The sequence below is a fragment of the Lepisosteus oculatus genome, chromosome 3, assembly GCF_040954835.1.
Source record: "Lepisosteus oculatus isolate fLepOcu1 chromosome 3, fLepOcu1.hap2, whole genome shotgun sequence".
In the NCBI taxonomy this organism is placed as follows: domain Eukaryota; kingdom Metazoa; phylum Chordata; class Actinopteri; order Semionotiformes; family Lepisosteidae; genus Lepisosteus; species Lepisosteus oculatus.
The window spans coordinates 29,187,019-29,205,710 of NC_090698.1; the positions used below are offsets into that span (position 1 = coordinate 29,187,019).

At 34.7% G+C, this 18,692-nt stretch overlaps 1 protein-coding gene across 1 annotated transcript in view; it reads right to left on the minus strand.

Annotated features, from left to right (window-relative positions):
* npr2 (natriuretic peptide receptor 2) overlaps positions 1–10,413 on the minus strand; it is a 110,133-nt gene extending 99,720 nt beyond the window's left edge. Inside the window, exon 1 of the mRNA XM_006627015.3 lies at positions 9,420–10,413. Within this exon, the coding sequence (XP_006627078.2) occupies positions 9,420–10,125 (706 nt within the window). The 5' untranslated portion in view covers positions 10,126–10,413. The remainder of the gene's footprint in view (positions 1–9,419) is intronic.
* Positions 10,414–18,692: the final 8,279 nt, after the last annotated feature.

The window sequence follows — 18,692 nt, forward strand, 5'->3', positions numbered from 1 at the left end:
ACCAAACTTTGAGCCAAAGTCGGATTCATTTTTATTTAACTTTGGCTTATGTCTGGTCACGTCAAAAAGTGCCCAGTGTCTATTGGACACATGCCCAAAAAAAAGAGAGGAAAATATTCCAATCTGTAGAGTGACTGAAATAAAATCAGCCATATCTTTTTGTTTTGATTATACAGATAATTTAATAACATTTAAACCTTTCATAATTTATAACATGGAACAAAATGAAGAGATTTTTTCAAACAAAAAATGCAAAAGTAATGAAAATGAATGAAAACCATGGGACTGCGGAGCAACATGATAATTTATACTGTATTGGGAGTAATGATCATGGTTATAATACTGAATTGTATGACTTACATTTTTATTACTTGTAGCTATTCCAGATGTATTCAGAAACTCACAGCTACTGTGCTGGCACTTTCTGACAGACCAGTTTAAGACCATTTATGTACAGTATGTATCAAGTTGCATATGAAAAACATACCAAGGCATTGACTTGACTGTATTACAGGCTTTTGTCTTGTACAAAACAGTGAACATAAACCAAAGCCTTCCTTCTCCTCATCCAAAAGCGATCTGCAGCATAGGTTAAGTTCTTCCTAATCTTTGCTTCTGCAAAGCTGTTTTTGAAAATTACCACAATAATTACCACTGCAGTAGTGCTCTAGATGTGTCACTTGATGGTTAAGGGTTCATATCCTGTGTGGGACACTGCTGTTGTACTGTTGGGCAAAACATTACAGTACATGCAGAGTAAAATACCCTGCTATACAAATGCAAGTTACTTTGGATACAAAGCAAATATTAATATCACCTAATATGTTTACAGAAAAATAGATGTTTATGTGTTTTGATCTTAATACTGTGTGTCAAGTGGTTCCTGAAAGAGTCTTGTATATTCAAATCAATGATAAAGAGCATTGCAAATATTTTTAAAAATTTAATGATATAATCTTCTCTAAGCTCCCATTTGATCTTTACATATCCATGTTGTTTGTCCATTTCAGTGTGAAAAATTATCAGCAGTCTTTCCAAACTACATTTGCAAAAATGAAGTATATTGTAATTTGCTAATGTGTAAAAATAAATTATTGTCTTTGGTATAGTTTTGCTTTTTGAAATAATAAAATGTCCTTATTAATGACATTTATTTTTTAGGACCACTATATTGTAGGTTTTCACAACCCTTAAATCATTAATGAAAACAATGACACCTGATGGTTGGTATATTATATTCCATTGAAAGGTAAGCAATATTAAAGATTATTATGTTTTTTTAGAGTAATTGTTAGTTAAAAAATGTTTTTTTATACAACACATTAGACACCATTACAAATCATTTAAACATTTACACTAAAATGATCAATTAGAACTTATTAAAATTCAGAGAATGTGAGTTAAAATATTATATTATACAAAAGACTGATTCGTGATTTGAAGTAATTGATACGTAACCACTTTACATAGTCTATAACCATCAGTATTTATGCTTCTTATAATGACACGTGTGTGTTTTTACAAGTTTCTTCTTCCATGTGGTTAAAAGCTAGCAATGAGGGATGTGGAAGCTCCCCTGATGTAAATATTTGTTTTAGATTTGTACTGCCTTTCTTAGTACACACACATCCACATAAACCCAGACATAAGCACAAATATAGTTATCTGTGTCTTACAAAGTCTGTTCTTATTATTCTGTTTGCATGTGCATCCAAGAAAAAGAAGGGCCTTAAGGTATTAGCTTTTGCAATGTGACATGGGATCCTATTCTAAATGTCTTTCATGCTTTATTTGAAAAATTGCTATCATATCTGTCTTTTTTACATTTGTAACCTGAAGTCATACATTTTGAACCAGAATCAACTAAAACTGACATATTTTGGTGATTTTGTCCCAGAGCTGTTTCTTTAATTAATCATCTTCTCTTAATAACCTGTTGCACTTTTTCTCAACTTTAAACCCATAAAAAAGTAGGTATTTAATTACAGCCCTGTCAAAACCACTGCCTCCTCATAAAAATAAACCCAGAAATCAAAGCAAAGTGATAAGCACACATTATATTTGATTTTGGAATTTTATACATTCTGGCTTCTTGTCTCTCCCAGCTTGTTAATTGAGCATGATATAATTCCTGGATTGAGTTTTAGAAAATCGTTTTTTTACAAGAATGGAAATGGCATTTTCTATTGTTGTAAAAGAAAACTAAAGAAGATAGAGGTAAAATAATTCCAAGGAAAAGAAACATAATGTTCTCCACAGCATTGCCAAAATAATTAAGCAATAGTTGTATGGTAATTTAGGATAGCAGGAAGGATGAAAGGTCTGCTATTATTCTGTGACATTCCTGGGCATGTTCATTATGCGAACTGGATGCAGTACATATTATTAATTGTTCCTATATTACAGTATGTTTTCACGCCAGGACACCAGATAAAATTCCTTGTACATGTTGCTGTACTTGGCCAATAAAGTGATTCTGATAAACTGATTAAGATTCTTCTCTTCCAGAAAAAAATCCTACTGAGCATATTATAATACCTTTATTTTTTATTAATACATCTTACACACTTATTTCATTTGTATTATGTTTCTTTTATTGTTATGTTAAAGGACTGCTTTTTTCATTTGGAACCCTTTAAGAATTAGTCACAACTTATAAATTTATGCCAGTTGATTAAGAGAAGTATCTTAGAAGCCTACAATGATTTTTCAGTTTAAAAGATTTTTGTTTTGTTTATCCATCACTACTAAGGATATACCGTGTTCTACAGTATATTTCTGGCCAAACACAATATGTTTTGTTGCTGTAGATGTGTTGAGTCAATACTGTTGGGCATCATTATCTTAAATGAGTCAAGAAGTATTTACTGGAGAGGAAGAAAAGAGCAGCTGAGGCAACAAGGGTAGCACCAGATTTATCTTTAGTTGACCTCCTCTGGGATGAAATAGAGAGGAATGTTCATCTAAGAGGATTCCACACTGTGGACAAGCCCTGGCAGATTCCCCAGAAAGTATGTCCCTGACAGTCACAGGAAGGTCTAACTGTGTGACCCTGAGGTCATGGCTACGGGTTCTTAAATGAAACAGGAATCACTATCATAAACATTTCAGATCATTAACTCTTGGTGTAATGAAGTGCTTTCTTGTTATCTGCCTGGCTACTTTTTAGTGTTTTGTTGAATCCACTGATGTGAAACATGGCCTTTTCATGTACTCCTTGTTTTTGACATATAGTACTGCCACAACATACGTCCACGACAACTATCAAAATAGGCTAAGGAGAAACAGCAAGCATTTACAACATTAATATAGTTCAAGGGTAGTACAAACGTTTTCATAATTTACATATATCATCCTGTAGCCTATAATCAAATCATTCAATTTCGGTTTAGGGTGTTAAAGAAGACTTTCTGCAACAGTAACCCATTACACTGTAACAATGTAATTTCCTCTGTGAACAGTTACAGTCTAAATAGCTTTAGTGATAAAATATAGAAGTGAAAGATAAAACTTTGATGTGGATACCTAGAATTAGGGATATTTGGGGATACTTATACAGTATGTTCATGAAATTGCTCTAGCGATGCAACTGCAATGAAATGCACAACTTTCACCTATCAAAATGTGGTAATCTGAGTCAGGGGCTGACTCAGTTGATTCACTTCCCAATATTCAGCTCTCGATTATTAACATGAGAAATACTTGCAAACATAAAACAATATAGCTTTCTTCTTAAATGAGTGATTTACATGCCTGGCAATATAAAGGATATGTAAGATTTCATAAATGGATAAAACTTATCACTGCTGTAGTACTTATTTTTAAGTTTCACTTAAAATAATTTTAAAAAGGAAATGTCATTACAGTATTTGCATTTGTTTAGTTCAAAGTCAGTCTTGGATCTGTAACACGACAGAAACAATTTGGAGAAATTCAGAATTACTTAAATGCGACCACATTGGCTTTGTCTTTAACAGATGGAGTTTGGAATAATAGAATCTTTCCAATTGCTTCACTCTTCTCTGTTGCAAATCTCCATTTCCTCAGAGACTCGCTTATCTGAGTCCGAAAGGCAATTACTTAGGGAAAGAGACGTACTGAGCTACTTAACATTGGTGTTTTCCTGCTTCCCTGTACATCAAATTGACAAGGATAATCTGTACTTCTTACATGTCTGTGATATTCTGTTTTTTCTACATAGAGTAATACATTTTTTATGAGGTTTGAACGGGCATCAGCATCGGGTGTACAGGCAGGGAAGGAACAAGTAGAGGTTAATTTCACACTGAAAAGTAGAAAGGATAGGCACAACATTTCAGAGGCTGAGCCTCCCCAATATCTAAAGAAGGCTGAAAAGCTTAATTTTTTTCTCTCTGCTTTTCAGTATGGAATTAATTTCTACTTGTTCCTTTTTCTATTGCTCTGGAAAGTTTGTTCTGTTTTTCTTTTCCTTCTTATAAATATTTTTTGTGTCTATATTAATTTTCAATCTTTCAATCACCACTAAATTCCCTATATTTAAGAAATGTACCCTTACAATGTAATAAACGTAATGTGAGGTGATAAAAATGGAGCAGAGTGTAGGTACCCATGCTGTCTGAGAAATCTATATTGTAAGATAATAAGATAAGAACTGGCACACATTAGATAGGAACTCCTCCCTTAATGGAAAAATATATGGACCTACTGCTGAATTTACTAAAAAAAACATTACTCAAACATACTTAAAAGAAACTGCCACATGTAAAAAAATGTAAAGAAAATATAAAACTCAACTGTTGTTATTTATATCAGGTATTGACAGGCTTGTTTTGGTCAGACTTTCCATCCTAAATTCATTAAATAATCACAGAGTGGTTACAGATCCTTAAAAATATTTGTCAATAAAAATTAAATCAACAAACCAATCAGCAACAAAAAGTGTAGTCATCTACGATAAAATAACTGAGAGAGAAACAGCAAAGTCTCTGTACCACAGAGAGAACAAAGATTATATAAACATGCTTAAGCAACTTAACCTTAAGCCATTTTTTAAAATTAGTCCACCTTGTCTTACATCAAGTAAGCTTATTTTCCCAACACTATGTTAGAAAACTGCATGCTATTAAATACATTGTCTCTTGCTGAATTTATCTTCTATATATTTTAATATGCTTTCATGAAAAAATGGGAGAAAAATTAATCTGACCATGTTCAGCAGCTGAAGGCTAAAAAAATAAATGTATAACAGATTTACTGCTGAAGTATGCATGTTTTTTATCTATCAAATTGCGGTAATACTCTTACAAAGAATGTGTGATCTTATATCATGTGAGGTTTGTTGCATTAAAAACTAAACCCCAAAAAACTCTTTGGCCCAGCTTTGAAATTATTCCAGTTCTTTTTTTCATTGTAAATTAATAACCCTAAATAGGATTCAAAAAACACTTTATAGCTTTGTTAATTTTCTGATAATTATTATATTAATGTTTTTTTTTTATTTTAAAATGTACATTAAGTCCAGTTTGGATCTCATTTAAAAAAGAAAAATCTAAGTTCTTTAAAAAAACACTGAGAAAATGTCAACTCAAGAATGGTAAGTCAAGACAAAAACAAGATACAAAACTGTCAGTAATCACTTAAAATGATATTGTATGTAAGTTAACTCAGTCAAGCATTAATAGAAATTATGAAAAGGCTACTAAGGAGAGAAACGTTTTTGATATAAACGTTATATATCCAAGTTGTCACTGTTATTAAAACTGTTATTTAAAGATAAAAGAAGATTCTTCTTGATAATGGCATACTGATATTGAAGTTAAACTGGGTACAATTTAAAATCAAGTAAATTGCATGCTGGCATGATACTGTGGAACAGTAAATACATTCTCTGATGGCATTTCAGAAAACCAAATAATTCCGTCATTATAACTGTTGTGTTATAGGAGCAGAACATCATTCAGAAAGAACTCATTTTTTTATGTGAGGTAGACAAAAATCAAGTTCTTAGGATACAAAGAAAGTGTATGTGTTTTAAAATAATTTACATGTGATAATTGATTGAGATTGTCATTCACAAATTAGAAATTGAATTTGTCTTAAGAAAGGCTATATGCATATACTGTTGAATGGAAACTTCACAGAAATGTGAAGACTATCAAAGGTAACTTGAATATAAGGAATGTGCAATTTGTCATCATAATTGGCTGTTTTTTTCTTTTGCTCAGATCACTCCAAAGTAATTCAGAGACTACCAATGTTCAAACTATCAGGATTTCTCTTATTATTTAAGATAAGAATCCACACCTTCATAATTGTTTTAAGGATTTTTTCCTGGCTAAAATCAACATTTATCATTTGTAGGGAGTATTTCAGAGACTGCTTTGTCTTTACCCAATGAATTCACTATTTTCTGAAAGTACTTCCACAAGTTCAGCAAGAAACAGGGCAAGAGAATGTAAAAGAAAATTGTCTCAAGAGTATCTGGAGATAAAAAAGTGGTGAAAATCTTCACTGAAATAAAGCATTTTGAAAGCTTTCCTGGAAATTAATACAGAGGTACTGTAAATTGCTTTTGAGAGTTTTCCATTATCAGTTTTGATTCTTATCAACATACAATTTGAAATATTCATGTAAATGAAACAAGGCTAATTTGAGCTTTTTCTTGTATTACACTAATTTGATAACTACATTACAGAAGATAGAGAAATAAACAACCTTAAAAGGCAAAACAGCAGTTCATAATTTTGAAACCTTAATATACGTCATTACCAAGTCTAAGCTCAAAGGTTATTTTTCTATTAAACAAAAGGTTGAAACATTTTTAAAGAGCCATTATAATTTTAATAGGAAGTAAATTAGTTGAAGAAATGTCCCCAAAAATGCAATTATCCAGTATTTCAGTAATCACTAACCACAAAATAAGTATGATTTATATCTGGTGTAATTTCCTTCACTCAAAAAGTATTTTACATTAACCCTGGAAATGCTGAATGTTGTGTTGTTTCTTTGTATATTAGCAGTGATGTCCCAAATAAACAACACTTCAGAAAAGTGTTTTTTAGTAAGCTCCATTTGAAAAAATAGTCAAACCCAATTATGTAAAACAAATTATGTAATAATATTTTTTTAAGGTTTAGTGTGTAAAATTTTATTTGTAGTGTATATAATTATGGGCTTTTACAAAATAGCTTTACATGTTAATGCAATTAAATATATTCATCATATATCTGATGTCTGAACCCCCAAACTGAAATGAGTTATTATACAGTACATGCTGTTAGCCTTTATCTTCAACAAGTATGAAGCAGATCACATACTTTCAACAAATGTATTTGATTCCATGTTAAGCTAGTTTCAAAATGCAGTACTCTCAGAGACAGTAGGTATACCTTGAAATTTGAAAAAGGTGTAAAGTATACTTCAAACTGACATCTGCACATCTACTAGAATTGTTACATCAACCTTTCAATCGTCCAATTGTTTTATATACATTAATGGCTGTAATTTATTTTAAACAAGTTTAAATCAGTTTCTTCATCAATGATTTATCTTTTAAAACGAAGTGAGCACTATGTACGGCTTGAGTACGACTTTATTTTGCTAGGATGAATTACATAATTGCATCTTCTTTACTTATGCTGTGACCAGGTATGTGGTAATAATTTGCAATACATCTGCATAATCATGTGAGAAATTGCACGTGCAGTGCTCTGTATAACACATACAGTATACATTTAAAAGTCAGAAATAAACAGCGATATTGTTGCGGCTCTCACTGTACCGCTTCTTTGGTATTTAAGGTGCTATGTCATCACTATGTAAAAGTGTTTTCAATTAATTCATATAGGCCTAATTTGGGAACATTGGGACTACGTAGGAAAAATGCACGACTTTTATCTGTTGGTTACTAGGATTTACTGGAGTAGTTTAAGAATTCATGTCCACACAAACGATCAGTGTAAATCCGTTGAAACATTATATAACACCAATCTGCAGAAAGGCAAAACAAAAACCGAAAAGGGGAAGGTGAAATTTCAGATATTTAACAACCTCCCCACTTTTCTGATTAAAGGTAGTCTGAAACCTATACTTATAATATGACAGAGGCGTTCTGAAGAGTGAAGTTATATATTACTTAACTTTTTGCTGTGTAAGATTAATGCTTTAGCAAAATATTAGTTTTTCGTGACCTTTGTCTTACAACGCAAACTAAAGGGAAACGAGGAACTCCCCGCAGACTGTGATACTGTATTCATTACATAAATCTGTTAGGGCTCTCACCAACCTTCTGATCCCGAGTTGTTTTACCCCATAAAATGTTCAAAGTCTGAGTGCTTTGGGAGTAAGTACTGTGTATGTATGTACGTTCCTGGCTGTTTGATTCCTACACACAGTCTGTAATGCTTAAAGAAATTCGTAAGACTTACATTTTAAATAACAGTATTGTGCTAATCATTCACTACATACTACGTGCGATTTCGTAAACACTAAGTGATCGTTTTTTGTAAATATCCATTGACTCATCATGAAATTACTTTAATGTTCAAAAATGGATAGCATGTTTAGCAAACCGAACTGTTTACCACACATTGTACAGCAACTGAAGCAAAAAAATGCTCTCTCTACCACAATGTTTAAAGTAGGATAATTAACGTGTACTTTCATGGAGGCTGTATGCTTTTACTTTTTATGCGTTTGTGCAGCATACTTCATTCTATAAAGTCTAGTAAAACATCCTCAATCAAAATTAAAAATGTGATTGAAACGTTGACTTAATCCACTGCGCTGTTCAAGTTAAATAATTAGCTTTGGCTTCATCTAAAATCCCACCTGTATAATAGAAGACTTGAAAAAATGTATCCAGACGCAGCGAGTTTGGAGTCTCTCAGCCCCCTTGGCTCTTGCCAAAAGAAGGCATCATAAATAACTCGCCCGGAGGGCCGAAAGATCAAAGATCCAGAGGACATAGACAGGTGGTCACAATGAAGAGCATGAAATTTCATTAAAATAGTTTTTTCTATAGAGTAAGAAATGCATCTCAAATAATACATCTCTTCTCTTTTCTGTTAACTGCAGCAGTCATCGTTATGATGCAATTTTTTCTTAACATATATATAGTTTTAGTGGAACTTCTATATATAATCTACGTATAGAAAATTAAACATAACATCAAAATTATATTGCACAAAGTTTATACTTTAAATAATATTCTGCGAATCGAAATTACCTATTTGTATGATTTGAAATAACAATTTAACAGTTGTGTTAAATTTAGCACCGTCAATGCCGAAAACATTACATAAATTCAAGTGAACCTAGTATTCAACAGATTACCCATCTCTCGATTAAAGACTATAGGTCACATCTCAAAGATCTACTTGTACTGAAAATGTGCTGCATTTTAGGCATAGGGTACATGCAAATATCTCCAAACTTACTTCTTCCGTTGTCTTTAATGAATGTAATAATTTCTTTGTAATCATAGATTTGTGTTTCTGAGTAGGGATGAGGAAAAATTGTTACGTTTGCGTTCTTCAACATACTATAAATGCCTTCGGATAGGAAATAATAAGGACGGTCATCCTTTCTCAAGTCATGATAGATCATTACTACACGGGAGGTCCAGTTAAAATATGAATGGAAATTATAAACGAATTCTCCAAGTTTCGTGGTTGAGGGCCCGGTCCTTACAACAGTTTTGAACTGATCCTTCTGATCAAACCCAAAGGCTGGTGCCCATGCTGTTATCAGGGGGATCTTCCAATGGGTGGCAAACCTCCCAACCGAAGCGACGGAGTACACACAACCAGGTCCGAAAAAAACGTCGGGGTTGTTGTAGAGTTTTATATCCACAGCAACTATCTGAGAAAGAGTTTCAGAGCAGCCACCACCTTCATCTTCAGTGCTGGTGTTCATGAGGTTAAGGTGGTACCCCCTCAGAAGTCCGCCGTTCTTCTGAATTTCTTCATTTGCCATACGAATTGCTGGAAAGACTCTTGGAAGTGCCCAGGCGTACTTGCTATAATTATCAGGCAACATCACAGCCACTGTGATATTCTTTCCCAGATCTGTTCTACCAGTGCTTAACAGAGAAAAAATGAACATTAAAAGAAAACTACATCCAAGCTTCATTTTGTATCCCATTGCTAAGGATTCAACGAAGATGAACTATTTCAAGCTTCTTAACAGTAATTTACCGAGTAAAGACACCTGATAACAGAGATTTAAATATCGCAACCAAAGCATGTATGATTATTTTAACCCTGTAAAATATAGAAAAATCAATCCAAATAATTATCATAATAATCCACAGGTTTATTATGTTGTTATAATTTCCTAATAAATCCTTTAATGTAGTTCTTTCTCCAGGCCGTTGCTAACTTCAGTCTCATGTCGAGCCGAATCACTTCGTTTGCTACTCTTCCACGGGTCCTCTCTTGTATGTGATAGCATCCATCCAGATGACTTCAACTTAAAACATCGGTAAAAGCTGCAGCTCAGCCCCCAAAAAACGTCACGTCAGTGTAGGTGAATCATAGACGGGCTGGTGGCGCCATCTGCCTGTCAAACAAATAACACTGACTTTCAGTGCGATACAGTATTAGGATTTGGATATTACAGATTCACAATTAACTAAATTTGTGCTTTATAAAGCGTTGTTCCTTTGTTCAATTTTGTTGATTAAGAGCAGCAGAAAAAAACAGAGCACAAAGGTTAAGATTAAAAAAGATTAAAATGATGTTGGGTACACAACAGTTACAATCACTTTAAAACAACTTTTCTACCATTACACTTAAAATTGTCCCCTCAGATGTCAGTGGGATGCCTAGGGCTCCTTATTGAGGAGGGTCCTGACCTCGTATATGGCTTTGTGTATCTAAAGTATCTGGGTCAATGTCCTGTTTTCCACACATCTTCCTAGATTAGAACTGGCTCAATTTAAACTTGTTCAACCTCAACATCTTTTCTCTGATGTACTGTATATTATTTCAAAATAATGTCTATGAAATGAAGAATACCATCACTAGTAAGATCATAATGGAAAATCACAACAGAATGGAAATATCTGTGTTATATGGGAAAGGACTGCAGTGTCTCTAATACATACAATATTAGAGTAACAAATAATCAAGGGGTATACTTTTAAGAGGAACTAAATAATAGAATGGAAAACATGAAACCCCCATTTAAAAGGGAAAGAATACAAAACAAATGTTACTGTATTTTGTCACTTCTAAATGAGGTTTTTGTAGTTATTGTGTTACTTGTAAATAATTCGTTTGAAATGTTGTGTCTTTTTTTCCCTTTCAGCATGGAATAAACTTTTATCTTTTACCCTTGCAGCCTACACATGCTGACACAGCTACCTACTAGAAGAAGAAAATATCTAGCTCATAGAGAGGGGTACTAACTTCTACAGATAATTAGAGGTCACAATATCTTAGCTCTCCTCCCAGGATCATGTATTTTATTATTAATAATGTGGTAACTAAAACTATTGCGAGACATTTGTCAAATATATGGAAAAAGTGTTGTTTCAAACTCTCTTATCAGTCTTTTTCATACAGTTTCTATGGGAAAAAAATTAAACAACCATGATTATTAGTGAATATTGATTTAATTGATCTTTATTTCTAATCTATTATTCTACTTAATTTGAAAAACTGCAGTCCCACGCTCAATGGAGCAAGGAGATTATATAATTTTAAAACATAAAAAAGATTAAGTATATATAGTTTTTTTTAGATGTTTGATGTTAACTAAAATAAAGATTCAAAAGACCTACAAGTAGGTCAGCCCTATAAATAGGCGATTTAGTCAAATCTGATGTATTTTCTTTCCTTTTGTCTGACAACTTGGAGATTTATTAATGAAAGGACTCCCTCTACTGGTGAAAATAATGTCCTCCTGCCTCAGAAAATTCCATCTTTTCATCCATTTTCTAACTGCTTTGTCCAATTCAGGGTTGCAGGAACAGATTCTGTCCTGACAACCAACGGTCACAAGGCAGGATACACCCTGGGCAAGATGCCAGTCCATCACAGGGCAGACAGACACGAACACGCATTCACTTGCTCCAGGGCTAATTGTTTTCCAGTAACCATACAGAGACCATACAAACTCCACACAGATAGCACTCCAGGTCCCAGACTGAACCCAAGTTCCCAGTACTGCAAGGCAACAATGCTAACCAGTGTGCCTCTGAGATGCCCCCTCAGGATCAAAACAGTTATGATGGAAGATGAGGTCATTAAACCTGCTTAGCTCATCTGAAAATTCAGAAGAAAATCACTCTCAGGGTTTCATTATGCCATTTTTTTAAGTTTTCCTAAAGGTCTGCTTCAGCAGACATACAGTAGCTAGGTTTGTTGTCCAAATACCCATGATGTATTCTTGTAAAAAAATGTATCTTATTTTTATTCCAAATTATCCTCATAATCTTGCTATCCATGTATCTAATTTTTTATTTTGCTTAATGTCTGCCTAAAGTAGTCTTTTAAGATGACTTTGACAAAGCCTTTAAGGTTATGAACAGCTGAATAAATACCCTCATACTCACCTCCTTTGAAACTGAAGAGTTGTAAAGTTTTAGTTATGTTTTACGTTTGTGCATGTCATTTCTTTGACACCATGAACTATTCTGTTCACTCTTCAATCCATTTCTAAAACTGCAATATAGAGGACTAAACACAATACACTATTTAATAGCCTCTTATTTCTTTGGGAAAATACCATTAGGTTTCAACAACTGGTTGTTTATTTTATATTTCAGATTTATTGATTTACAAAACTGAGCTGGGTCCCTTAATTTGATACCAAGCAATCATTATTTTTTTTCTTGAATCCAATGCACCATTTAATAGTAATTGAATGTATTTTTATTACCTTTAAATATTTAGATTTGGTTTATTTGTATAAACAGACACCTTTACTTTTAGTTTTCTTTGGCTGCTGTATCTGTATAGCTAAATAATAATAATAATAGCCTTACACTTATATAGCACTTTTCTGGACACTCCACTCAAGGTGTTTTACAGGTAATGGGGACTCCCCTCCACCACCAATGTGCAGCCCCACCTGGATGATGCAAAGGCAGCCATAGTGCACCAGTATGCTCCCCACACCAGCTATCAGTGGGGAGGAGAACAGATCGATGAAGCCAATTCATAGATGGGGATTATTAGGAGATCATAATTGATAAAGGCCAATGGGAAATTTGGCCAGGACACCAGGGTAACACCCCTTCTCTTTTCAAGAAATGCCCTGGGAGTTTTAAAGACTACAGAGAGTCAGGACCCCGGTTTAATGTTTCATCTGAAGGATGGTGCCTTCTTACAATATAGTGTCCCTGTCACTATACTGGGCCATCGGGACCCAAATAAATGGCAGGGTGAGTGCCCCCAACTGGCTCCACTAACATCTCTTCTAGTTTTTCCCAGGAGGTCTCCCATCCAGGTACTGACCTGTTTAGCTTTTGTGGGTTGCCAGTTGTGAGTTGCTGGGTGATAGGCAGCGCGCTATCTTGACATGCCATCTTGTTCTTTTTTGTTCTTCATCACAATACTGTTTTCCTTTCCATCTCCCGATGTTTTCTAGGTTCTTTTTATGTGTCCTGAAATGTCTTCCAATAGTCTTTTTGATCCAGTATTAAGCCATGTATGCCACTGAATGCATGTGAATGTGCTTCAGTACCTTTAGACGTATATTTTTGGAAAGCAATTATCCATCAGCTAGTAATTTCATATCTAACTGACCCCAATGCAATCATTCTCTCATGATTTGCTTTCCAATATTCTTTCTGTATTCTTTTCCTTTCTGTAAAAGTTGTAAAAGGTAAATGCTGCTGTTTTACTGTAGAATAACACTTTCTTACTAGAATTGAATTTTAAAGATCAACAACATACTTCTCTTACTAAAGTATAAGTATTATACATTGCACCACCATCACTATTGTCATGTCGATTTTTTTCTAAACTCAAGACTGTGGAGTTTGGTGAACTCTTCATAAAATCTTCCTCTATATCATAGTAAAAATGTATGAAGTCCCACAAACACTAATATTTTCTTGAACCTTGTACAGATTAAAACTTTATCAAGCCCCACAGGACCCACTGATACTACTGTAGATTAGTTTCCACACTACCCACTAACAATATAATGACCCCCAAAGTACCCACTACCACTACTTTAGTATTCACATCAACTAGTAATTTTGCTATATTCACCTCAAAGTACCCACTAACACTATTCACCCCTACGATATACAGGAGTTATACTATATTCACCCCATAGTACACACTAACACTATATTCACTCCATAGTACCTACTAACACTACATTAGTCCTCACACCTCACAGTACACACTAATACTATATTCACCCACAGAACCCACTAACACTACACTAGTCCTCACATTACATAGTAACATTTCACCCTCACTAACACAGTACCCACTAACACTGCATTAGTTCCTGCACTACCTACTAACACTATATTCACCCCCACTAATACTAAAATAGTTCCTACAGTTCTCACTCTAATGCTACTAACACCCACCAGTACCCACTAGCACTACAGTATAAGCACCCCCACAATTCCCAGTTAATGCTACATTAGTCCTGACAGAATGTTTTTCATTGCCACTCAAAATATACTTAAACATATATAACCTCAGAAACAGATGATAAACATTCTCTAGGACAGTGGCATTTCAGTTAGCACTGCTGCCTTACATCTTTTGGAAAATCTGTTGAGTTCTGGACTGGGGCACCTTCTGTGTGGAGTTCAGTGTAAGTTTTCAGCAGATGTTGAAACCAGGTGGTGGTTTCATTCCACTTTCCAAGGACATTCTGGCTAAGTCAACTGGCATCTCTAAATTGTGTGTGTGTGTTTCCTGTGATGGACTAGAATTAATCCCTACATGTAATATCAGCTAGTGCACTGTGGTTCCAGAAAGAGCTCTGGGTTAACAAAATAAAAAGTTTTCTGATGAGAAAAATGCTCATTCCATTTATAGAATCTCCACTGGTTAGCGTTGAAAGGATCGAAGAGAGAGACAAAACTTACTAGCACTTGTCTAAGGGCAAGACTGAAAAAATAGATGACAGTTTGGAAATCATCCTTTCCTCCCTGGAAGCTCCAGAGCATTCTAAAATATGTTACATTTTACATTATGCTTCAAAATGTTTTTCCAGAAAGCAGTATTAAGAGCTCGGGAGACATTTAAATATCTTTGTAAATTTATAAAAGAAAACTGTTCAGCAGAGTACAGATCTCAGCATTGTTGATTCAAGTAAATGGAATGATCAGGCGGAAAAGAAAGAGAAGCGCCACATAGAATCAGAGAATACACAAAAGAAATCCTGCTGGAAGAATCCCTGAAGATAACACAAGACTTCAAAAGTGTTACTGAAGAAAGTATTATAAAGCACTACTGCATTTTAGAAAAAAACAACTAGATATGTGAGGCTGTACTTTTCGCTCCACTGCATTTAAAACAGTATTTTTTAACATCAATAGAACAAAACAGATTCATATTTGTCACAGATTCAGATGAAGTGGCACTTCAATATATTTTTTATATTCTGAAAAAACGGTATGCTGTGCTGAGAAAACAAAGAACTATGGAAGAAATGCTACTGCATATAAAGGCATTGTGTTTATCCACTTTATCTCACTGCTTTGTCCAATACAGGGTTGCAGAGGAGCCAGAGCCTACCTGGCAAGCTCTGGGATACATGCTGGACAAGCCGTAGTCCATCGCAGGGCACACTCAGACATACACACACACACTCACACCAGGGACAGGTTTACAGAAGCCAATTAACCTGCTATATCTGCATGTCTCTGGACTGTGGGGGGAAACCAATGCACCCAGCAGAACATGAGGCGAGCATACAAATACTACACAGATAGAACACCCCTAGGAATTCAACCCAGGGCTATAGCGCTGTGAGGCAGCAATGCTAACCACTGGGCTACCATGCTGCCATGGTACTGTGGTTATCTGATACATTTATATAATAATAAAAATTGCTTACTCTCATATATTTTTACAGGTAATGGACACTCCACTCAAAGTGCTTTCCAGGTAATGGGGACTCTCCTCCACCACCATAGATGTTTAGCACCCACCTGGATCTAATATAATTTGATTCTTAATGGTAGTTTTGTCAATCTATAATATGTGTATTTCATTACTGGGATGGGGGACCTCTTAGGAAAACTAGGCTGCTGCTGTTGGTGATTTTGCAGGACCAGTACTTGTTTTCCCTCTGGACCAAAATTTCCAAATCCAATACTCCACTATTGCATATACATATGAGAGGTTAATATGAGGCTGTGACTACTTGGTCGTTAAAAATGACATGACACATCTATAGATTATCAGTGTTACCTGGTGTCCTAGCTAAATTCTACTTTACCCTTCCAATCTGTCTTAAAGGTTCACCTTGATACAAGCATTTTCTCACTTATCCCCTTCACCCACTGTGTAATGTTGATGCTGGTACATAATAGCTGCCATGCTTCACCCAGGTGATTCTTCTCCTATAGGTGAAGTTCTTTGTTATCCTCTGGGATGAAAAGTACTATGCTAATGCAATCAAGTATTAATCGGTTATGATTACCTTCAGAAAATGTGAAGGAAATGTTAGTTGTGTTCTCCACAAGATGTCAGTAAAAAGATATTTTCTGCATCTCAGGATGCAAATGTCCAACATCAGTCATTCTGGGGGCTCTGTAAAGTTGCAGTTCCTTACAAACAGACACCTGTCATAATTTTCAGGGAACAAGAATTCATAGGTCTTTCCCAATCCAGTTCTGGGTTTAGCTGTCCAAGCTGTTTACAGAGCTCAGTGTTACCAGTCATGTACTATAGTACAATGTTCCCTTGTACCTTTATGCTCAGAACTAAGGGTAAGGCTCACACATACTGTACCTATTTATTAAAGCTTATTTTTCTTGAGACTACATATGCTTCTTAAAAGAGCATGACCTTAGTACCATGACATCACAGTGTACTAGATACAACCAAGAGATCATTGCCATCCTAGTCCAACTGGGAGGACTTCATTGCTGTTCCTTCCAAAAGTAATTATCTACCTCTTGTCCAGGTGATTGGACACCTGTGCCTTGTGTCTTTGTACTGCTCAAAACCTTAAATTATAGATCACCAATAGGTGTAAAAACTTGAATGGTATCCCAGAAAAACGTGTAAATATAAAATATAAAAAATATTAGATCAAACTTACTTGCAATCTAGAAAAGAAACATTACTGGACATTTAAAAGGAAGTAACTGCTGTAAAACATTGATACTGTATATACACGTGTATACAGTAAATGTGATCGTTTTCATTTTACAAATAAATCTGAAACATAATATTTTGTCAAGTTATAATAAGAATAACTAGACAAAAACAACATTTAAAATAGTAACTATTGAAGACCAAAAGCATTTTAGCTGGATTACCTTCTCATTTCATGAAAAGCAGAAAGAGAAATCCTGGATCATCTGTCCACGTATTGTAGAATGTTGCAATTTTCTTTGATATATTTTTTTATATACTGGGATTACTTCTCTGCGTTGAAAAAAGAAATCATGTATTCTTCTAGAGCTCACCCAGCTTTAGATTTATTTCTGCTGTTTCACCAACGTGCTTCCAACCAGATTCCCCAGTGTACTTTTATGAGAACTGCCTTTGGCCTTTGGGCTTCTGCTTCAGGTTGTTGGCCTACTGAAGGGTGAATTTTAACCCACTTTTACATTCTTGTGGAAACACAAGTAGGTTTTCCTTACTTTTACTTTGCATTTATTTTTCTACCAGCCCTGAAAAGCTTGCTAGCCGCTGCTAATAAATATCAGACCCATGACATGATACTGACTGGGTGATGTGCTGTATGGGATTGTATGTATATCTACATGTGTATCTGAATATACATATAGACCAAAAAGTTCCATTTTGTCTTGTCTGACCATAAAACCTTCTGTCACATATAGTGTTAGCAGTATATGCCATTTGAGATTTGAGAGTCTTTTTTCAGTGAAGGCTTATTTCTTGACACTCACCCACACAGGCCAGCTTAGTGTTGGGACTGGGATGTTGTCAAGTTATGAACAGTGACTAACTTCTTCCACATGGAACTTGGTGCTACATGTACTAACCCTAACCAGTTTCATGCCTGCCCTGCAGCTCAGTTTGAAAGTGACCTGGCCTTGGCAGTGTTTGGGTAGTAGTATATGCTACACATTTTGCTTCATAATGATGGATCTATAGTAACTGTATTAAAAGGGATAAGAAAACATCAGATCAGTACCTCTTTTCCATTTTATCTCTGATTTGCTTCAAAAGCTTCTTGGTGTTCATGGTTGAATTGTCACAGCACTATGTGAGCTGCGAATTAACATTCAATATCTACCTGAGAAAACTTGCAAAAATAGATGCATTTGCTCTTAAGTCAAATTAAAACAATTTGATTGTACACAGACTGAAACCATCAAAATTCTGTGATTTTCAAACCCATTCAGATGAATGGGCTGATGCAACAAAGTATGATTAAAAGACTGTGCCTTTTAGGCAAAGAGTGTTTGCAAATCCCAATTCTCTAGATGCATGCATTTATTTCAAAACAGCAGGTCCTTCTGTAATTCCTGCTGTCCTCTTTTGCACTTTCCAGTCTTTTGTCCTCAATTAACTGCAGCATCTAAC